Source organism: Felis catus, chromosome B1 (genome assembly GCF_018350175.1).
Source record: "Felis catus isolate Fca126 chromosome B1, F.catus_Fca126_mat1.0, whole genome shotgun sequence".
Classification (NCBI taxonomy): Eukaryota; Metazoa; Chordata; class Mammalia; order Carnivora; family Felidae; genus Felis; species Felis catus.
In genome coordinates, this window is record NC_058371.1 from 143199425 (window position 1) to 143221302 (window position 21878).

At 41.1% G+C, this 21878-nt stretch overlaps 1 protein-coding gene across 23 annotated transcripts in view; it reads left to right on the forward strand.

Annotated features, from left to right (window-relative positions):
• Positions 1-21878, forward strand: part of CCDC158 (coiled-coil domain containing 158) — a 104284-nt gene that overhangs the window by 30058 nt on the left and 52348 nt on the right. For 22 of the 23 annotated variants that reach the window (XM_045056193.1, XM_045056187.1, XM_045056204.1 and 19 more), the window contains 6 exons: positions 3618-3737; positions 5727-5924; positions 7063-7545; positions 15090-15279; positions 17293-17445; positions 19981-20093. In XM_045056193.1, the coding sequence (XP_044912128.1) occupies positions 3618-3737; positions 5727-5924; positions 7063-7545; positions 15090-15279; positions 17293-17445; positions 19981-20093 (1257 nt within the window). The remainder of the gene's footprint in view (positions 1-3617; positions 3738-5726; positions 5925-7062; positions 7546-15089; positions 15280-17292; positions 17446-19980; positions 20094-21878) is intronic. The other variant, XM_045056206.1, reaches the window with a different exon arrangement.

Below are 21878 nucleotides of genomic sequence, written 5' to 3' on the forward strand. Positions count from 1 at the left end.
TTGCCCTAATGTAAACAGTGGAGTGCTAATAATGTTGTTAGCCTTAAGCAGTCAACATTGGATAGAAAGAAGGGTGTATGTATTAGCTTAGCTAATTTTAATCCAGATCACTGAGATTCATAACATGTTGAACCTGTGGAGTTGGTACCTAGATGATGGTTAACTGGGCTCTCTTAATAGTAACTCCCTTTAGTCAGGGAACACTGACAGATGATTATCTGTCATCTTACTATAGAGTTGAATATACTTTGGCCTGAAATGTCATCAGTACATGGTGCAACTGAGCAGGAGAGATCAAGCTAATTAACAGAAGGATTTCATTTTGGGGGGTCCTGAAAAATTCTATTGTTACAAAATGCTTTTGTTGTAATGAATTGAATACAAAATCTAAAAACCACAAATTCTTCTGATTAATTTTTTTCATTGTCATGTACCTTGACTCTACATTTGCTAAAGCCTTTGAGAACTTTAAAATCTATTTTCTACTGCTCGTGTGAACATTTTAGTATACACTATCCAAATAACAATAAGGTAAAAAAGCCAAAGAGAATAACACGTAAAAACTATGATTAAAAGTGAGATTTGTGTGAAAAGAAACATCAAAGAGTGTGCTGATACTACGCATCAACATATTTTATGAGAGACAGTATTAGTGTTTTCTCCTGAGGTCAGATTCCTTCAGGAAAAAAAGAATCTTTATTATTTAAAAAAAAAATGATGATGTGATAGGTCTGAACCAAACTTTTCTAACTAAAAAGCATAAATTGAGAGAAGACTCGTTAGGGCCATGTGTCTCTTCAGAATAACAGAAGTATTTTCATATTGATGAAAATAGACACTGTATTTCAAAGAAAATTGTAGATGTAGTTTTTATAGCTTGCATAAGTGTTCTACTGTAATGCTTTTTTTCTATTCTTCTCTTTCCATTTTAGGAGAGCCTCCAGAATCCCCCTTTACGAATTTGGACCAGTAGAAGCTGTCACTATTGGCTCTGTAGATTTGGCTTTACTCTTAACTTTCGCTTTTTGACAACAAAAATATCTCATGATCTTGACTCTAAGTTTATTTTTTCCTACTCTGAAAGCATTTGGGGCTGAATTTCGTACTCAAAAAGTAAAGATTTAGTAGCACTGGCTGGAGCTCTGTACCGTGCAGGAAGATTCTGTGCAAACATCTTTGCATAGTTCTGCCCATGCACCTCCGTGCTGACCTGCAGCGTCCCTCATTATCCAACATCTGTGCCGTCTTTGAGCACAGAACACAAAAGATACAATTTGGTGTGATTGGTAACATCTCTAAAATTACTGTAAAGATTAGAGTGAGATCCAAGTATTTGTCCAGTGATCTAAAACAAAAAGTAGATTCATAGATGGTGAAAGGGAAAACCAGTGCTGCTATGGAAAAAGAAAAGAAAAAGAAAAAACCTTTGCTATATCTCAGATGTCAGTAAATATTTATTCTGGGCATTTCAAAAGGCTTCGAGGTGTTTTGTACAGCTGTTTGTATCAGCTCAGCTGCTACGGCAGTGGTTTTCCCTTTCACTCTCCATTTATCTTTGTGATTGGTTAACTAATATAAATATTTTTATTCTAAAAAGTGAAAGGTAAAAGCAGAGCTATAGCAGCTGAGTCAGTACTGACAAGTACAAAACCAATGTTCCTGCAGGGGTCTGGAGGAACTTCTGATGCTCAGTAAACTTACACGAAAGAGAAGACTTGGCTCTTTTCTTTTTCTTTGTTCCTTTCTTCCTTTCCTTTTTAAAAATTTGGCCTCATGGATTTTCACCATCTAGTTTGAGGTTATCAAATGGTCATCCAGAGCTTTTTTTTTTTAATGACAACAGACAAAATAGCAAGTCTTAATTTAAGCTTTTAAAGCACATCTACAAATACTTTGCTCAAAGAGCAAATAGTTTTATGCCAAGCTCCGACTAGAAAATGTTTGTTTTAGTCATATGAGCAACTCTTCAAGTTGAAACTGTTCAAGTTGAAACTGTTCTTATTAAACGTATAGCTCAAAATATGGTTTCTTCGGCCATACTTTGTTTCCAAAGACAGGTGGAAATTATAGAATTTCAGCTCTATTAATACTGTTCTTCTCGTGCAAAAAAAAAAAAAAGCATTTGAAAGATCTTCTAGATTACTTTTTTCAAATTATAGATGAAAAAAATTGAGGCTCAGAGAGGTTATGTGACAGCATCTCTACCAGAACCTAAGGTGTTTGGCTCTTAGCCTGATCATGTTGCCTCTCTGATGATATTTGTCCACATAAAAGTTTGCGGGCTTTTCTGTAAGTATTCCTAATGCCATTACTAGGTGTGTGCTGACTTAGTCTTTCCCAATAATAATAGAGCTCAAGGGATCATATCAACTGACACTGTTCATCCATTTTCCTTAGGAAGCTACTCATGCCACAGAGGTGGAGTTGTTGTATGGCTTTTTTCCATATATGCCCCCAAAGGAGTGCCAGAGTGCAAGAATTTCCTTTATAGGATTAGTAGAACCTATTAACACATTTCTGCTGTAGCCTAATGTTTTATGTATATTTCATTCTTGTGAAATACTTGTTTATATCTAACATACAGTCAAATGTAAAGCCAGTTTTAAAATATATCCGAGGCAAATATTAAAATGTATATTCCAGTCCTTGAAGGCTCTGATTCTACTCTGTAGGCAAATGTGAAACTGTTTGATGAGCCTATATAATCTACTTTTTTAAAGGTATATAATTCTGTATATACAGAAAGGTATATAAATTCTGTGTATTCATACTTAGCATTTATCAAAGAGGTAGTTGCATATATGTGTGTTCATATAAACACTAAGTATGTGTTGAATTAATAAATGAAGATCTTAAATGAACCTGGTCCAGGTAAAAATAGAGTCTCATCAAGAAAAAATTACTCTTGCTCATATATTCTCGAAGAAATTTTAATCACAGTTCATTATCCAAACCAATAAGTTTTATTCTTGACATAATAAATCTGGAAGCCTATTGAATAGATGCCTTACAAGTAAGAGGAATATGTAGCATTTATGCAGATACCAGGGATTTCTTTTTACTGGTTGTGGAAGTAGTATTTTAGTGATAACACTAAGTAGCAACATGGTCCCATTATTTTAATATCTCAATACCTAAATTATGAATTTGTGTGGCTCACCTAAAATCCAAACCTGGAGTCTCCATTGTCTGAGATCTTAACCTCAGCCTACCTTGCATATTCAATGCCTTTTATTATTGAAACTCTGATACTCTAAAACAAAATAACTCTTCTGCGTATAATGCATGTCATTTGTGTGGGCTGTATACAGTGTTATTTATGCCACACCAAATCTCCTTAAGTACCAAATGACAGAACACATACTCAAAGGAGACAAACCTTGAATGGTGTGAAAAAGAGAGATTACAAACAGTGCCCATATCTAACAGCATCAAATATTTCATTTTGGCTAATTTCCCTCTTACAATTCTACATAGGTCTTAAGTTTAGAAAACTTTGCAAAACATATCATAGTAAGCTTTTATTTTTGCCCCCAAAATAATACCGCTTTCCAAAGACTGTATTTATTTTATATTCCCCACTAACATAGTCAGATTGATTTCTGCTTTCCTTCTAGATAGAAGAGCTCGAAAAGCAGTTAGTCCTTGCCAACTCTGAGCTAACTGAGGCACGGACAGAACGTGATCAGTTCAGTCAGGAATCAGGAAATTTGGACGATCAGCTTCAAAAGCTGTTGGTAAGACTATGCTCTAAATACGAATGAGATTAATTCTAGGAAGTTTCTCACCAAAATGTTTCATAAAACTGGTTTTATTTATAAAATTACAAATTTTACAAAACATTTGCGCATACATACACAACAGAATATCTTGACATTATTCAAGTTTTGAATATAAATGTTCTAAACTTTACCTATTTTGTTTTCCTTAAGCAGAACTGTTAAAGCTTATAAATTAGGTGAAGCTAGTCTTCAGTTGACCCATCTTTCAATTAGATAAATGTGTTCTACTAAACGGAGGTAGTATGGAGTGTTTGTTTTCAAGCCAAATAACATTCAAAACACAGACACGTGTGTACAGAACATTTGAATGGAAGTTGAGGTTAAAAAAAATTATTTTAAAGAAAGGAAATAGGATCCCAACAGTAGTGAAGCAACCTGTGCCCTCTGTCAGAGGTACTGTAGGGTAAGAAATTTAGGAAAAGAGATGTTTGGTATTCCTATATGTGATATTGGCAGTACAGTAGAATACACTTCTCACTCCCAGACCCCTCTGTAGGGTATAGTGCCCTCTGCTGGTGGAGCCGTCCTTCATAGGCTGACACGGGGTTTGAGGAGCAAACGTTAAAGGTAGAGCCGGCAGCTGTGTGTGACCAGCTCCAAACCTTGGGATAGTCCTTCACATCTTTCCCTCCTATTGCGTGTGTCCCCAAGTCCTCAGATCTAATTTGAAAATCTTGCAGATTGTTTGAAAGACCTTGAAAACCCTCCCCTCCTTTTCATTCTTACCACCACTACCCCTTGGTCCAAGCCCCTCATTCAACCTGGAGCAGGGCAACGTCTCCTTACTAGGGTTCCTACCTCCAGTTTTCCCCCTCTTCGGTCTGGCCTGTAAAGTGCTGCCATACTCATCTTCTAAAATATCACTCTGATTATGTCACTATGACTCCAAAATTATTTTCCCCATAAAAGTCAGACTCTCTCTATACCTTTCAAAACTGTTCACGATCTGGCCACAGCTTACCTTTCCGATCCTTTCTCTCTACATGCCCCCGGTACTCCAATCAAATCACACATCCACCTTTCCAGTCCCTTCTTCCTGATCTCTGCATTTCCAAGCTGACCATAAGGTCCGACTCAAATGCCTTCTTGAAGAATTTTGATCTCCTCAGTGATTTCTTTCTGTTTTTGCTTAGCTGGGTCTCTCTTTTTAAATTATTTATTTTAGAGAGAGAGTGTAAGCGGGGGGGGGGGGGGTGGGGAGGAACAGAGAGAGGGGGTCAGAGGATCAGAGAGAGAGGGGCTCTGACAGCACAGAGCCCAAAATGGGGCTTGAACTCATGAACCAGGAGATCATGACCTGAGCTGAAGTCAGATGCTTAACTGAGCCACCAGGTGCCCTGCTTAGCTGTGTCTCTAATGACAAACCACTTCCAGTTTTTTGTGTCTGTGTCTTACTTTTTCCTTTGTCTTTGTTTCTCCCATTATACTGAGTTTTCACTGTCAGTAAACACTATGTGGTTTTTTTTAGCTGTGGAAGAGGAACAGAATTCTGTTCACAGCCAACTGCTTTCCCCTCTCAGTACCAAACGCTGTTCTGCCATTTCTGAAGCAGTTGACCAAAGACTGTTGCTATTCTTTCAAGCTTTTGAACATTTCTTTATTACAGGAGCACACTTGGTGTGAGGCATAATGCCTTTGCTAGAAAACCCAAACCTTAAAAACAGGATGACTTTAAAAATCTACTGTGTTCTCCTTTTAGTTTTATATTATTTGGGGACTAGTCCATTGAGATTTACTTGTGATGCTAGAAATTACAAGTAAGCGAACTGCTACCGTGTTCTTCTAGGAAATAGTTGTCCTTAAGCCATTAAAAAAAAAAATAACAAGATTCCAAAACCAGAGGCTTCTCAAATCATATAAAAATTCCACAGATGATATAAGGAAAATAAGAGTTTTTCTTGAATTATTTAATACAAATCGGGGGACACACCTCGCTTCTTGTAGGCTGATCTGCATAAAAGAGAGAAGGAGCTGAGTCTGGAGAAGGAGCAGAATAAGCGGCTGTGGGACCGGGACACGGGCAACAGCATCACCATTGACCACCTGCGGCGGGAGCTGGATGATAGGAACATGGAGCTGCAGCGCCTGGAAGCCCTCCTCAAGGCCATGAAGAGCGAGTGTCAGGGCCAGATGGAGCGGCAGGTCAGGCACGGCCCGGGATGGCTTCCCCAGGCTCTTCTCAGGGAAAAATGTGTGTTGGTAGAGCCTTAAAAAAAAAAAAAAAAAAAGTATAGGCCTAGGAACAGCTCTGAAATAGAGCTATGGATTCTTTGAGCAAGTCATAAAAACCTGTTGCTTATTTCTATATTTTTGACCACTGATTAAAATGTTAAGCTTTATCTCCTTTCCGTTCATTGTTGACTAATGAAATTCCCATCCAGTTGCCTTTTTATTTTCACGTACACATTGGCAACCTAATAGCTGCTTATTTCAGAAAAGCGTCAAACCATAGGGACATCTAGGGAACAGCAGGGTTGAAGGTTCCCATCATGTCTTCTGGTTTTGGTTTTCCCCCACACTGATTGGTGCGCAAGATGTATCAAGACTGATAGATGCACAAGATGGTTGCACTGCATTTCAGGGCGGCAGTAACAAAATGTTGAATGCTTTATTAACAGCACCATACCTTTGGTACCGAAGGGACATGGTTCCAGGGCCACTTATTGCCACAGAGACATAAAAAGCATCCCACAAAAGCCTAAGTTCCCCCAAATGTGAAAGCAAACCAAAGAGACCAGTCTTGGCTTAAAATCCAGGCAAAGCCATTTTCCTACTCTTTGGCCCAAGCTGGGCAAGAAGAAAGGTGACAGGAGACACTGGGAGTTAGATTCTTAACTCTTTTCCAAACAAGACCTGAGAAGGTAAGTGCATGTTGCATACAAGCCGTTACTCACTTTTCCCTCAGGGGTAGAATTAAGGGGCACATTGGAGGGAAATCGTGAGGAAGGGCAGTTATCATCCTACCATGCTTCCCCCTATCGCCAGTGTTATCCTAAGTTAAATTGTTACAGCAAACATCCTCAGAGGAAACTTCCCAAGCTCCCACACTAGAAAGCCATTCTGGAGGAGCACTGTTACTTCATGAAGTTCTCTCCACCTTGGTCTAATTAACTGTATTTGGTCTGTGGCCTGTACAGAGTTCTGGCAGCAAAACGACTTGAGTTAGTCTAAGTAGATATTATCTGAGTCATGATTTCATGTTTGTGAGCTAGCTTGTTATATCTCTTGAGGGTGCCTCTACCTATCTGCCCAAATCCATGAAATTTTCTTTAACAATCAGATGGCGGCAATTCAGGGAAAGAATGAAAGTCTAGAAAAAGTGTCCTCCCTGACTGCTCAGCTTGAATCCACCAAAGAGATGCTCCGGAAAGTGGTCGAAGAGTTGACTGCCAAGAAAATGACCCTGGAGAGCTCAGAGAGGACCGTTTCGGACCTGACAGCTTCCCTCCAGGAAAAAGAGAGAGCCATCGAGGCTACCAATTCGGAGATCACAAAGCTGCGCTCCCGGGTGGACTTGAAATTGCAGGAGCTGCAGCACCTGAAGACGGAGGGCGATCACCTCAGAAACGTGCAGACGGAGTGTGAGGCCCTCAGGCTCCAGATGGCAGAGAAGGACAAGGTGATCGAGATTTTGCGACAGCAGATCGAAAACATGACACAGCTGGTTGGCCAGCATGGACGAACGGCTGGTGCCATGCAAGTGGAAAAGGCTCAGCTCGAAAAGGAGATCAATGATAGGAGACTGGAGCTACAGGAATTCAAGGTCTGTAGAGATTTCTTTGTGGCTTAGCTTCTGAAATAGCTTTCCCCTCATTAAGGAAGTTTGACTCAAGTCACTGAAGAGGGGCTCTGTGAAGAGGGCCTGTGAACCCTCTAGCTTGTTTGAAACTAATTGTGTCTGAGTGCATCTGTGTGGTTTTGTGAGAAAGGATCCATACTTTTATTAGATTCCAGAAGGAGTGGGTGGCCCCAAACTGGTTCAGGACTACTGATATGAAAGAGAAAAAAAATCAGAAAATCCAGGTTCCTCATGAAGCCATTTCTGATCCCACAGTTTGAAGTATTTTCTCCCTCTTCAGGTAGACCCATCTTTGAATCCCATCTCTCACCACTCAATGACTATAAAACACTGCATCGTTCACTAAATCTTGGCCTCCATATCTATAAAAAAAAAGAACAGCTAACATATTTTGTAATATGAGTTTCAGTTGTGCAATATAGTGATTCAGCACTTCCATACATCACCCGATGCTCATCACACCAAGTGCCCTCCTTAATCCCCATCATCCGTTTAACCATCCCCCTCATCCACCTCCCCTCTGGTAACCATCAGTTTGTCCCCATACTTAAGAGTCTGTTCTTGCTTTGTCTTTCTCTCTCTCTCTCTCTCTTCCCCCCCCTTTCTTTTGTCAGATTCCACATATGAGGGAAGTCAATATCTGTCTTTCTCTGACTGATTTATTTTGCTTAGTGTGTAATACTTTCTAGCTTCATCCATGTCATTGCAAAATGGCAAGATTTCATTCTTTTTATGTCTGAGTAATATTCCATTGTATGTATATTTCACATTTCTTTATCCATTCATCAATCGATAGACACTTGGGCTGTTTCCATAACTTGGCTATTGTAGATCATGCTTCTGTAAACTTCGGGGCGCATGTATCCCTTTGAATTAGTATTTTTGTATTCTAAATTTTTTTTTGTTTATTTTGAGATAGAGCATGCAAGTGGGGAAGGGGCAGAGAGAGAGAGAATCCCAAGCAGGCTCTGCGCTGTCAGCTCAGAACCCAATGTGGGGCTCAAACTCACAAACCTTGAGATCACGACCTGGGTTGAAACCAAGAGTTGGACGCTTAACTAACTGAGCCACCCAGGTGCTGCTAGTATTTTTGTATTCTTTGGGTAAATACACAGTAGGGCAATTGCTCTATGTAGGGTGGTTCTATTTTTTTTTAACTTTTTGAGAAACTTCTGTACTGTTTTCCACAGTGGCTGTACCAGTTTGCATTCCCACCAACAGTGCTTGGTGGCAGAAGTTGTGCATGTGCATTTTTAACCCACTTTAAAAGACTGGGATTTCTTGAACAGGTGCTGGCAAGGATGTGGAGAAAAAGGAACCCTCGTGCACTGTTGGTGGGAATGCAAACTGGTGCAGCCACTGTGGAAAACAGTATAGAAATTCTTCAAAAAGTTAAAAGTAGAACTACCCTATGATCCAGAAATCTTACTACTGAGTATTTACCCAAAGAATACAAAAACACTCATTCAAAGGGATACATCCATCCCTGTATTTATGGCAGCATCATAAATATATAAATAATACATATTGATGAATGGATAAAGAAAATGTGATATATACATACAATGGAATATTACTCAGCCATAAAAAAGAACGAAATCTTGTCATTTGCAATGACACGGATGGAGCTAGAGAATATTATGCTAAACAAAATAAGAAAAAGACAAATATTATATGCTTTCACCCATATGTAGAATTTAAGAAACAAAATGAGAAGGGGGGGGGGGAAGAGACATACAAAGCAAGAACAGACTCTTATGTAAGGAGAACAAACTGATGGTTACCAGAGGGGAGGTCGGTGGGTGATGGGTTAAATAGGTGGTGGGATTAAGGAGAGCACTTGTCATGATGAGCACTAGGTGTCATAAGCAAGTGTTGAATCACTATATTGTACACCTGAAACTAATACAATACTGTATGTTAACTAACTGAAATTAAAATTTAAAAAAAAGAAAATAAAAAAAAAAGAAAGGGGTACCTGAGTGGCTCAGTCGGTTGAGCATCTGACTTCGACTCAGGTCATGATCACATGGTTTGTGAGTTTGAGCCCCAAATTGGGCTCTCTGCTGTCAGAGCAGATGCTGCTTTGGAACGTCTGTCCCCCTCTCTGCCCCTCCTCCACACACGTGCACTCTCTCTCGCAAAAATAAACATTAAAAAAAAAGAAAGAAAGACAAAGAAAAGAACAAACAAAAGACCCCCAATAACTTTACTTGGTTACTAGAGGCTTAAATGAGAAAATATGTATCAAGGACTTAGCCTAATTCCAGGTCTACAGAAGATGTTTAGTAAATGTTCCCTTCCCCCATCCCATTCTCCTTCAGAACGTTATCGCTCTATATCTCTATCTGTCATAACCTGGTCACATTCTCTGTTGCACTGAGTGGGTTTAAACGGCAGTGTCCCCTCATCCCCATAAGACAGCAGACTCTTCAAAGTAGGATACACATCTTTTTCATTTTTGTACCCCCTGCCCTGTATTTTTATGCATTGCACCCAGCAGGTACTCAAATATATGATTGGATGAATTATTGTAAAATTTGATATCCCAAGCTTTACATCACCTGTATCTCTGACTTGGTGAGTAAAAGGAGACAAATCACATAAACCTTAGATGACTCAGTTTCCTCATTCTAAAAGTAGGGCCAATGATAGTTACTTAATCTTATGGAAATATACAGGTTCATTGCATAAAGAACTGTGCTTAAGTTTTCTTGATTATAAAATTGTTTTGATTTCCTAGTGTTTAAGTTTTTACTTGATTATATCATGAGGATATTTTATGATGGTCAAATTCACCATGAAAGAGATTTATAAAGGCTTCTCAATGGCCAGTGTTTACAATGAAAACTTTAGATAGGTTTACAGACCTACTAGAGGAGAAAAGAAGATTGTTGTACCTTTTGTTAAGGAAAAAAGAGACTTGTACCCTATAATTGTTGAGTCTTATACCCTAAAAATTAAATTTAATCTTCACAAAAACCTAATGAGGTGGGCATGTTGTTATCCCATCTTAAAGATGTGGAAGCTGAGACAGAGACTCAATAACTTACCTGAGAGCAACACTACCTTGGGATTTGACCCTAGGCAGTCTATGAATAAATATTATATAGGGCAGTGCTTCTCAGTCAGAACCAGAGTCTGTTAAAACTTGAGAGCTTGTTAAAGGAGGGCTTGTTAAAACACAGACTGCTGAGCCCCACCCCTAGGGTTTCTGATACAGTAGGTTTAGGATGAGGCCGGAGACTCGGTGTTTTTAGATACATTTTCCGAGAGCACACATCACCTTCTAGTATCAGAGTGGCCCCAGAGCAGCGTGGATCTCTGTGACCGCGGTGGCTCATGAAGACTTCATAGAGAAGCGGGGACTTGAAACAGGCAAAGAGGAGGAATGAGGTATTTCTAGGAAGGGGAAGTTCAGTGTGTGCTTCAGCCTAGAGATGGTGTGAGAGCCATTAAGAGTTTTGGATAGAGAGGAGGAGGTGACACGACAAAGGCCATGTTGGGGTAGATTAACGGGGCAAAGTTTGGACAGAGAATTCAAAGATAGATCGGAGAGGGTGGAAACTAGTTTTCAGTTCCCAAACGTGGAGCAGGAGCAGCTTCAGGGAAATTCCTCCAGTGAGAAGAGCTTCACACAGGCACAGAGGATGTAGGTAGAAACCTGAGCTTTACTGCCACAACCATTTCCCTCCACAGTCCAAGCAGCAGAAGGGAGGGGAATCCGAGCCCCAGAACATGTGGTTTCTCTCACCTCTTCAGGCTGGGTCCTGCACACACTGACAGCACAGAACCAGGATGAGCTGCGGGCCCTCAAAGCCGGATCCTTTCTGAAAAGGCTAAGAAAGGACTGAAAGTCCATCCGCTGATTCCATGAGGTGGAACAGGGTAGCATATGCCCAATACATGTGATGCCTCAGGCTGTCCCAGGGATTGTGCGGTGAGAGAGGCCTGTGCTCTCCACCAGTCCTTTCTGAAGCAGCTGGAAGCCTGTTACCTGTTTACATTGCAAACACAGCGTTGGCCTCTACGTTGAAACTGCTACTGTACAAACTGCATTAGCTAATATCATATTTCTGGACGACAGGTCTTACTTTGGGGGAACAATCTGGTGACCAAAAAGTAAGTTGTTGTTTTTTTTGAACGGTGTTAACTTGGAAGGATCTAAGCCTGCTCTGTCCACTAGAAATTACATGAGCCACATATAGAATTTTTAAATTTTTTAGTAGACACTTGAAAAGAAACAGATGAAAGGACTTTTATTTAACCAATATATGTCAAATGTGGTGATATTTTTATACTGCGATCAATGTAACAAATTATTGAGGTATTTTACGTTGTCTTTTAATATGAAGTCCTTGAAATCCAGTGCGTTTTCCACTTGTAGCACATCTCCCCTTAGATTAGCTACATTTCAGGTGCTCAGTGGTCACATGTGGGTATTGCAGACCTAGGTCCTGGTAAGGGGGTTTCATCCTGGGAAGGCTTACCAATACAGAGACTAGTTAAGAGGCAGTTGTAGGAATCCACATGAGAGGCGAGGATAATCCGCATTGCCTAGGGAAGGATTTGGAGAACAGTTGAGTATAAGGGGTTAGGAGAAAGGGACAGACATAGCAGACTTTGAGATTTCAAACTTCAGTGCCTGACTCAGAGTAGGCGGTGCCCCTACAGAAGGATGGGGAAGAAGTCCAGAGAAAAAGCCTTCTGTAAGAAATAGGAGTGGTTTGGTCAGAGTTTGCAGAGGCATACCAAGCTGGGAACTTCTGACAGCTGGAAATGCAAAATCAGACTTTCCATATTGCTATTACCTGTTTCACCCAAGGACCAGATCCAGCCACCACCTCACTCACTTGCTCTTGCAACTGCCTACTCATTGGTCTCCCTGCTTCCCCTACTACCTCCACCCCCCACTACTGTTTATGCTTCACACAGGAACCAGAATCCTATTTTAAAGTGTTACATCACTCCCATGCTCAAAACTGTCCAACAGCTTCTTATCTCACTCAGCATGAACTCTCACATCCTTACACTGCCTCTAAGGTCAGTCTTACCCACGGCTCCCTCCCTGACTTCATCTCCAACTCCTTTTTTCCCCCATGCTCAGTCCACTCCAGTGTAGAGCAGGAGAAATCCTTCTCCTTCTGTCTTTCTGAATTCTCGGTTGAACCCCTGAAACCAAGGCAGATCAACAACAAAAGAACAAACAGAAGTTTATTAATACATATATCTCATATATACAAGGGAGAAACCCAGGGAAATGAGTAACTGAGAGGTGGCTTGGAATTCAGTCTTAGGGGTACTTGGGTGGCTCAGTCAGTGAAGCATCCAACTCTTGATCTAGGCTTTTTTTTTTTTTTAATGTTTGAGAGAGAGAGAGAGAGAGAGAGAGACAGAGAGAGAGCACACAAGTGAGGGAGGGGCAGAGAGAGAGAGGGAGACACAGAGTCTGAAGTAGGCTCTGGGCCCCAGGCTCCAGGCTGTCAGCTCAGATTCTGACATAGGGCTCGAACCCACGAACCATGAGACCATGACCTGAGCTGAAGTTGGACCAACTGAGGCACCCAGGCACCCTTCAGCTCGGGTCTTGAGCTCATAGTCTCGAGACTATGTTAGGCTCTGCATTGGGTGTGAAGCCTACTTAAAAAAAAAAAAAAAAAAATTCAGGCTTAAATACTTAAATATCATCTTTAGCTAAAACAAACAAGGAGGTGAGAGAGGCAAGTTTTGGGAAGGTGATCAGGAGAACTATGGAGAACAGGGATGAGGTTTGTTTTGCAGATTTAAACTCTGCCTTCCCCATTGATAAGATTCTCTTATAATTTAGAGTCATCCTTTCTTTTGTGGTTCACAGAGGGAGACACCCTTACAAATGGAGACTTCCTTTGTAAATAGAAATATCCCTTAAAGGGCAATTTCTCTGTTTTCAGACCTTCTCCCATGTCTGCTGTTTCTCAAAATAATCAGCTTGAAATAATCTTTATGCCAAAGAAACATGTTTGGGGTGGCAGATTCCAGTCTCCCCCCACCAGCCATTCTGATGGCTGTGCTGTTTCCTGAACACATTCCCTGTGCCTAGAGCTGTCCCCAAGCCTGTAACATGGGTTGCTCCTTCACCTCCCTCTTTGAGGTTTCTGCTCATCAGAGAGGGTCAGGGTCCCCAAGACTACCCCCAGGTTCAAACATTGGCTAGGAGGACTCCCGGGACTCAGCATAGAGTTGTGCCCATGGGTACAGTTTATTACAGTGAAAGAATAGAAGGTAAAATCAGCAAAGGGAAAAGATACATGGGAGGAAAGTAAGCCCAGGCTTCCAAAACTCCTCTCTGGCAGAGTCCGTGCAGGATGTACTTGACTCCTCCAGCAATGAGCTGTGACAGCACACACGTCAAATACTGCTAAGGAAGCTCATTGCAGACTCAGTCCCCAGGGTTTTTATACTGGGGACTGGTCACAGACACCCGTTGCCTGGCAAGTATTCCAGTCCTTCAGAAGGAAAGCGGGTACTCAGCATAAATAATTTTGTCTGCAGAAATGGCTTAGGCACAGTGAGCTACTCTTACAGTTTGAGTGGGGGACACTCTCCTAAATCCAAGTCCCCAGATACCAGCCAGGGGCCAGCCTTCTTGCAGGCTTTAATAAGAATAGCAGTTGGGCGCTTTTCTACCTGCCAACTTATCTGTTACGTGCAGAGCTCCTCCCCTGCATTCATTCTCTACCCCCTCACCTTCTTTTATTCTTTTTTTAAGTCACTTATTATTACACTATTAAATATTTGTTACCCTCTGCCTCCTCTGACTGGAATGTAAGCCCCGTGGGGACAAGGACATTGTTTGTTTTACTTCCTGTGTTTCAAGACTGGGACAGGGCAAGGCTAGTGAGGCTCCTAGGACACAGAACTCAGGGAGGCAAGTGAGGCCTCACCCCAGTCCCTGCCCTGCTGCTCTGTTCCCAACATGTAAAATAGTTCCTGCCACAAAGTAGGTGCTCAGTACGTTTGTTTTGTGTTTGTTTTTTTTTTTTTAATGGGGGAAAAAAAAAAAGGAACATCTGAGTGGCTCAAACACCTGACTCGATCTCGGCTTAGGTAACGATCTCACACAGTTCAGTTCATGAGATTGAGCCCCAAGCAGGACTCTGTGCTGACAGAGAGGAGCCTGCTTGGGATTCAATCTCTACCTCTGTCTCTGCCCCCACCCCAAGTGCACGCGTGCACACTCTCTCTTGCTGTCTCAAAATAAATAAACTTAAAAAAAATAGGGATAAGAATAATGAAGGAGCTACAGCAAATGATACTGGAGATTGACACCTAAGGTTAAAAGGAAGGTAAAATATTCCTTTTGTTTTCCCATTTACTGTTGAGGTTTTATAATAAAATAGAAATTTAATATTGTAGGAAAGAGGGAAAAGATATTAAACATAGATAAGATACTAATACAATGTCAATTATAAGTACAGCTACATAATTTTTTTTCTTACTCTGTCCTTTGTATTTGTCCCAATGTTTAGATTTTAAAAGATAAAAAAGATGCAAAGATACGGGAACTTGAGGCCCGAGTGAGTGACCTGGAGCTGGAAAAGGTGAAGCTGGTGAATGCAGGCTCTGAGCGGCTCCGTGCAGTGAAGGACATCAGGCAGGAGAGGGACCAGTTATTAAATGAGGTGAAGACCAGCAGGAACGAGTTGCACAGTCTTTCAGGTACGTTCCTTCGGTTCACGGACTACTGACCGCTCAGAGCGCTGCCCTTGAGGTCCAGCATGGACGCCAAGACTGCTGCAGGAGGGTAGCCGCACCTCCCACGTCACCCACAGGGATAATTATGCTGCCCAGAAGTCTTGACGCCTCTCCTAGCAGAGCTCCTGTATCTTGCACTCGTTAACTGTTAACATTAGTCACCTCTCAGAGTCCAGGAAATTCTTCACTGTGTTTTCAAGAAAAGGGGGAAGGAAGTGGAAACCTTGAGTCCTTTGAGTCAAATAGCTTGATCAGAAGTTTCATAATGAAGCAACATATGTAACAGACTTGGCATAGATTTCTGGAAAGGAGAAATCTAAGATCTTAAATTTAAAACCAAAACACTCCTAGTTCACAATTACTGTGATACAGGTATCATTTACTTCACACACACACACACACACACACACACACACACACACACACGCACACACACGCAGAGTCCATGATTCCTGAGCATGTACTAGGCCAGATACTGAGATAGGCCTTAGAAACACAACAGGGGGGACCCCGGCTAGTTGGGAGCCAGACCTCTATAGAACGGGTTAGTACAGCAGATGAGGATCAGTGTGCTGGGTGCAGAAGGGAAGAGTATAGAAAGTCTCCTGTAGGACTCAAACCTCCTCTGCTAAGTCTGAAGGAAGCACTGGGATTTGGCAGGTAAAAAAGAAGTAGAAGGGCAACCCAGGTGGAGAGAACATTATGGGTTAAAGCATGAGGCATGAAATAACAATATGACCTCAGAAGTAGTTGAGTATTTGAGGCACGAAGGCTAAGATATGAGGCAGGGTAGATAGGCAGAGCCAGACAGTGTGGAACCAGCAGAAGACATTAAGCAGGAGATTATTGTCATCTAACATATTTTGGAAGGACAGTGTCAGCAGGTAGAGAAAGGCCAGGGGCCAGCCAGCCCAAGAGGATCTTGCAATGGCCCCAGGAGCTATGAGAACTTGAACCAAGGCAGTGGCGGTGAGAGTGAGAGGAAGGATTAGAGTATTTTGGCAGTTGAACAGCAGTACTTAGTGATTAGAGGGGTTATGTGTGGCCTTCAGGTTGTAGGTCTGTGTTACTGGGAAAACGATGGTACCAACAGCTGAGAGAGGGAAGCTGTTAGAGGGGCAGGCTTAAGGGCCAGAGGATGATACATAGCCAGCATGAGCTGGTTGGTGTGGGTGGTGCTAGGACATCCACATGGAAATGTGTGGGGAGACAGATTTCAGCAAAGAGGTCTTGGCTCTGCCTGTTCCCTCTGTATATAAATCTAGCATATATAAATATATAAAAAGGTGTGTTTGTGTGTGTGTTCTTGTGTATAAATGATGAATGTGTGCCAGGTCTTTTAATAGTTGCTAGAGATAAAAAGTCAGAGGGGTGCCTGGATGGCTCAGTCAGTTAAACATCCAACTCTTGATTTTGGCTCAGGCCATGGTCTCACAGTTCTGAGACGGAGCTCGGCATCTGCACCAACAATGTGGAGCCTGCTTGAGATTCTCTCTCTCTCTCCCTCTCTCTCTCTCTCTGCCCCTCCCCTCGTCGTGCTCCGATTTGCATACCCACATGCTCGCTCGCTCTCTCGCTCTCACTCTTTCTCTCTGTCTCTCTCAAAATAAATAAACATTGAAAGAAAAAAGCTAGAACACAAAGCAACCTCAGGTTACTGATCACATCATGGAGATTCACCTGCCTACAAATGGTGGTGAGATCCTTAGTGGTGGGTACTACCATCCAAGAAAGTTTAAGATGCAATTGACGTGAGCCAATTACACTGGCTGGAAAAAGCCATGAATAGTAAGTGGGTAGAGAAGGAGGATCCACTCAGGAAATGTGTATGTGCATCTAATTTCTATAACAAATGGTGATGGAGCTAGATGAAGTCTCTTCTGGCTCTAAAATTCTATGATCATCAATCACAAATAAAACATAGTTCATACAGTGGGGTAGAAAAAAGTAACCTTCTATAATTATCACACTGTACAGAGGACTATGAAGTCTTAAAAAGGAATTTTCGAAACAAAACTGAAGAGATGGAAGCTACTACAAATAAACTGAAAATGCAATTAAAATCTGCACAGTCTGAACTCGAACAAACAAGAAATACGTTAAAGTCGATGGAAGGATCTGATGGTCATGGTATGCTGTATTAGATTTTATTCTTCTGTTTTTAATTCCATTGGTCTAGATTTATTATAGCACAAACCTGGATGCACTGCCTGGCACCTCTCCCGGGTTCCGGTGCACAGTGACAGGCACCAACGGTGGGTGTTAGCAGTCGTTCTACTCGGGGGTTTTGGGGGAAAATGCTGTGTGCTTAATTTAAGCCCTGAAGTATCTGAATCTTTCTTTTCCTGTGGCTGTTTTAGTAATCTCTAATAGATCTCAATGTCTATAAATGCCAATTACTTTTAAGGAAGTGTTGATAAAAATACACGTCACCAATAATTTTCATTCAACCCCTTATTTTTCACATGTTCATTACCAACATAAACTATAAATTTGTGGTTAATTGTCAGTTCCTGATTCCTTTTCTGCGATATAAATGGGATGAACCCTGGGAATTGAACGGCTGGCATGAGTGGTCCCTTTCACCCCTTGGACCTGTCCCCTTTGTCCCTTACTGCCTGTATTAATTCTGAGAGAGAAGGTTATCTGCTGTTTTATATCATTATTATTAGTGTTGGTATGGCTGTATTAGCTGACTGTAAGAATAAATAAGTCCTATATTTTTTATTTCTCAACATTTTTTAGTGTCAAAGATTTATTTCTGTGCCTGCTTCAGCAGCACATACATTAAAGCTAGAACGATGCAGAGAAGATGATCATGATCCCTGTCCAGAAACCGAATGCATGTTCTCGAAGTGTTCTGTATTTTGTGTAGTCCTTGGAGGTTCAGTTCTTTCTTGCTTGGTGTTAACCAGCAAGCAAATGGTGGGGTTTGGAGAAGTCGCTCAGGAGGCCCATTTTGGGGTCCGTTCCCTTCCCCCACCACCAGAGAGAGCCCTCTCTTCAGTGCCCTGCTGGCATCTCCACAACAGCCCCAGTCATATTACAATGATTCAATTCCCTCAGTAATCCTGTTTTTGCATTCAAATGCTAATTTTTATTGATTAAAATTATCTTAAAATAAATGAGATTTAAGAAAACAAGCTTGAAGGCCAACCTTGATCTGCTTAATCAGACCAGAGTTCTTCAGAGTGCTTGAATTAGGTGAGTGGTGAGCAAATGATGTCAGACTGCTGCTCTGTTAATAGATCGATGTGCCATGCCTGATGAGCCCTGTTTCAACAGTTTCGCTATAGCAACTACTCCTTAGCAAGAAGTGAGACCTTTTATCCTCTCTGATGGTTTTCTTAAAGAATGGTACATTTTTTGGGTACCTGGGTGGCTCAGTCGTTTATGTGACTGACTCTTGATTTCAGCTCAGGTCATGATCTCACTGTTTGTGGGTTCGAGCCCCAGGTCAGGCTCTGTGCTGACAGCCTGGAGCCTGCTTCAGATTCTCTCTTCCTCTTCTTCTCCCTCTCCCTCTCACTCTGACTCTCCCTTTCTCATTCTTTTTCTCCCTCTCCCTCTCCCCCTGCCTCAAAAATAAATAAATATTTTTAAAAATTTAAAAAAAAAAAGAAGAATGATACATTTTCTCTTTTCCTTTTAACCTCTAAGCTGTATCTGGACCTGACTCAACTCAAAGCCAGTGGCATTTTCAAACCTCTTTCCTGTAGGAAACAACACTGGGTCTCTGGCTTTGAATTTCCAAGCAAGGATGAGCTTCATATGTCTTTTCAATGGTCTTCCATATCTGAAGTATTCAGTGCCTACTACCTGCTCTGAACATTCTCACCCCATCACCAGTTTTACTAAAATAATTCCATATGTGCTAATGCTGCCAATTTTACTATTGAAATAGTAGTGAGTTCCAAGCACATGCAATAGCCATGAGAATGAAAATTGAATGGTTTGTGGTATCATTGGATTCTTTAAAAAGATCACTTAATAATAGAAGTCTTACACAATCACTTATGACATTTTTATAGGATATCATATGAAAAAAATAAATAATAGATGTCTTTTGTGGGGTTTTTTTGGTTTTTTGTGTTTTTTAAGTAGACTCTACACCTAATGTGGAGCCCAGTGCAGGGCTTGAACTCACGACCGTGAGATCAAGACCTGAGCTGAGATCAGAAGTCAGACGCTTAACCTACTGAGCCACCCAGGCACCCCATTTATGGTATTTTAAATATGAATTTCTAGAAAATTCTACATTGTTCAGTATACAACTATTGTTATATATATATATATATATATATATATATATATATATATATTCGATATGTGTAAGTATGAATTTGATCAGTATTATATAACCATTAGAGATACAGCAAATTATGATGGTCAGTGAAATTAATACCAGTAGCAAGGAAATCACAAAATATCATTCTCAATTCAAAATCTCTCTGTAATTGCTGAAAATTGTTATATCCCAATATTGTGAAGTCTGAAGGTTTGTTTTGTTTTGTTTTGTTTTTTCCCATGATCAGTCTCTTGAAATTGTCCAAGTGCCTTGGAGAATCTTGTCACCTTCTCATCATGTTTAACCATCAATTTATAGTAGCCTCCCCAAATTTAGACACTAAAAACTAAGGCAATTTATTTTCTTTTTCCCCCCAGCTATGAAAGTGGCAATGGGGATGCAAAAGCAAATCACGGCTAAAAGAGGTCAGATAGATGCCCTTCAAAGCAAGATACAGTTTTTGGAAGAGGCAATGACAACTGCAAATAAGGTGAGTCCCTGTGCTCAGAATGAGGGAAGCCAGTGTGTTCACTCTTTGATATACTGCAGGCAGGATAAGACGTAGCAGAGTTACCAAGTAAAATGGAGAAAAGAGTTTATTTCCGACTGAGAGAGTGAGGGGAAAGTTCCTGAAGGAACATTTGAGTAGGATTTTTTTTTATTGTTTTTAATGTTTATTTATTTTTGAGAGATGAGACAGAATGTAAGCAAGGGAAGGGCAGAGAGAGAGGGAGACAGAATCAGAAGCAGGCTCCAGGCTCCAAGCTGTCAGCACAGAGTCCGGCTTGAACTCATGAACCATGAGAGAGATTATGACCTCAGCTAAAGTCAGACACTTAACCGACTGGGCCACCCAGGTGCCTCTGAGTAGGACCTTGAAGGAGCTAGTATTTTAAATGCAGAAAATGGACAAAAGGACATTCCTGGTAGAGACAGGGAACCACTATTAACAAAGCATGGTCAGTTCTGCTGTAATGTGACACGTGTGTCTACAAAATTGTGCAGAAAAGGCCACGGGGGTTGTGAGAACAATGGGATTAGGAGTACCTCACTAACAAATTTCATCAATAACACACGAAAAGGAGGGACCTAATGAAAACTGGTGGTGCAGTTTTACGTGTGTTAAATGGCTAAGAAATACATAAATACTACAATAAATATGGTCCTTTATCTTGAAAAAGACCTGAAGTCTGCTTGTAGAAGTGTGCATCAAAGGGCTGCAGCTTGTAAGTTACTATGAGGGGGTAGAAGGGAGGTTTTTTGTGGCACCAGATGTGCACGGATGTGACTCAGAACACAAGATAAACTGAGGTAGTAGCAGATTGGTGTTTGAGGAGTGTGCATGTATGCTTTTTGTGTATTCCCACACAGCTCTGTTTAGCCGGGTGCAGTTTTGTGTTGACTTAATATTTCTTATAAGTGCAACTGTGCACAGTAAGTGTGAAACTTATGTTGTGCTCAAATGTTCCCTGATAGTTCAATCACTTTGGAACAAATCAACATTTGTAAAAGCAGGGTTTGTGAGCACTGGCTGCAGTGGGGGTGAAGAGGTATGTAGCGTATGTAGAAAGTGAGCGTGGGTCAGGCATTTGCTCTTCCCAGACCCAGAATGAACGTTTTTATCTTTTTTATTATTTTTTTTAATTAAAAATATGTTTAATGCATGTTTTGATTCAGTAAGTCTAGGAGTGGAGGAGCAAGGGATTCTGCATTTCTTTGTTTGTTTTTTTTTAAATTATTTATTTATTTTTTAATTTACATCCAAGTTAGTTAACATGTAATGCAACAATGATTTCAGGAGCAGATTCCTTAATGCCCCTTACCCATTTAGCCCATCCCCCCTCCCACCACCCCTCCAGCAACCCAATGTTTGTTCACTATATTTAAATTTTTCTTATATTTTGTCCCCCTCCCTGCCAAAATGAGCTTTTTAAAAATGAAGCTACCCTTGGGGCACCTGAGTGACTCAGTCAGTTAAGCGTCTGACTTCGGTTCAGGTCATGATCTCGCAGTTCACAAGTTCGAACCCCACATCAGGCTCTGTGCTGACAGCTCAGAGCCTGGAGCCTACTTTGGATTCTGTGTTTCCCTCTCTCTCTGCCACTCAACCTGCTCTCTTATAAAAATAAGAGAGTACATGGTGACATGATTCTAATAGCTCCCAGCTCCAACTCAGAACAATTAAGTGACATATGAATTGAACTATGGTTCAGATCTTTATATTAGTTTTATATTTCCCTCACATCTGAGCATCTACATCAGCATATTATTTCTG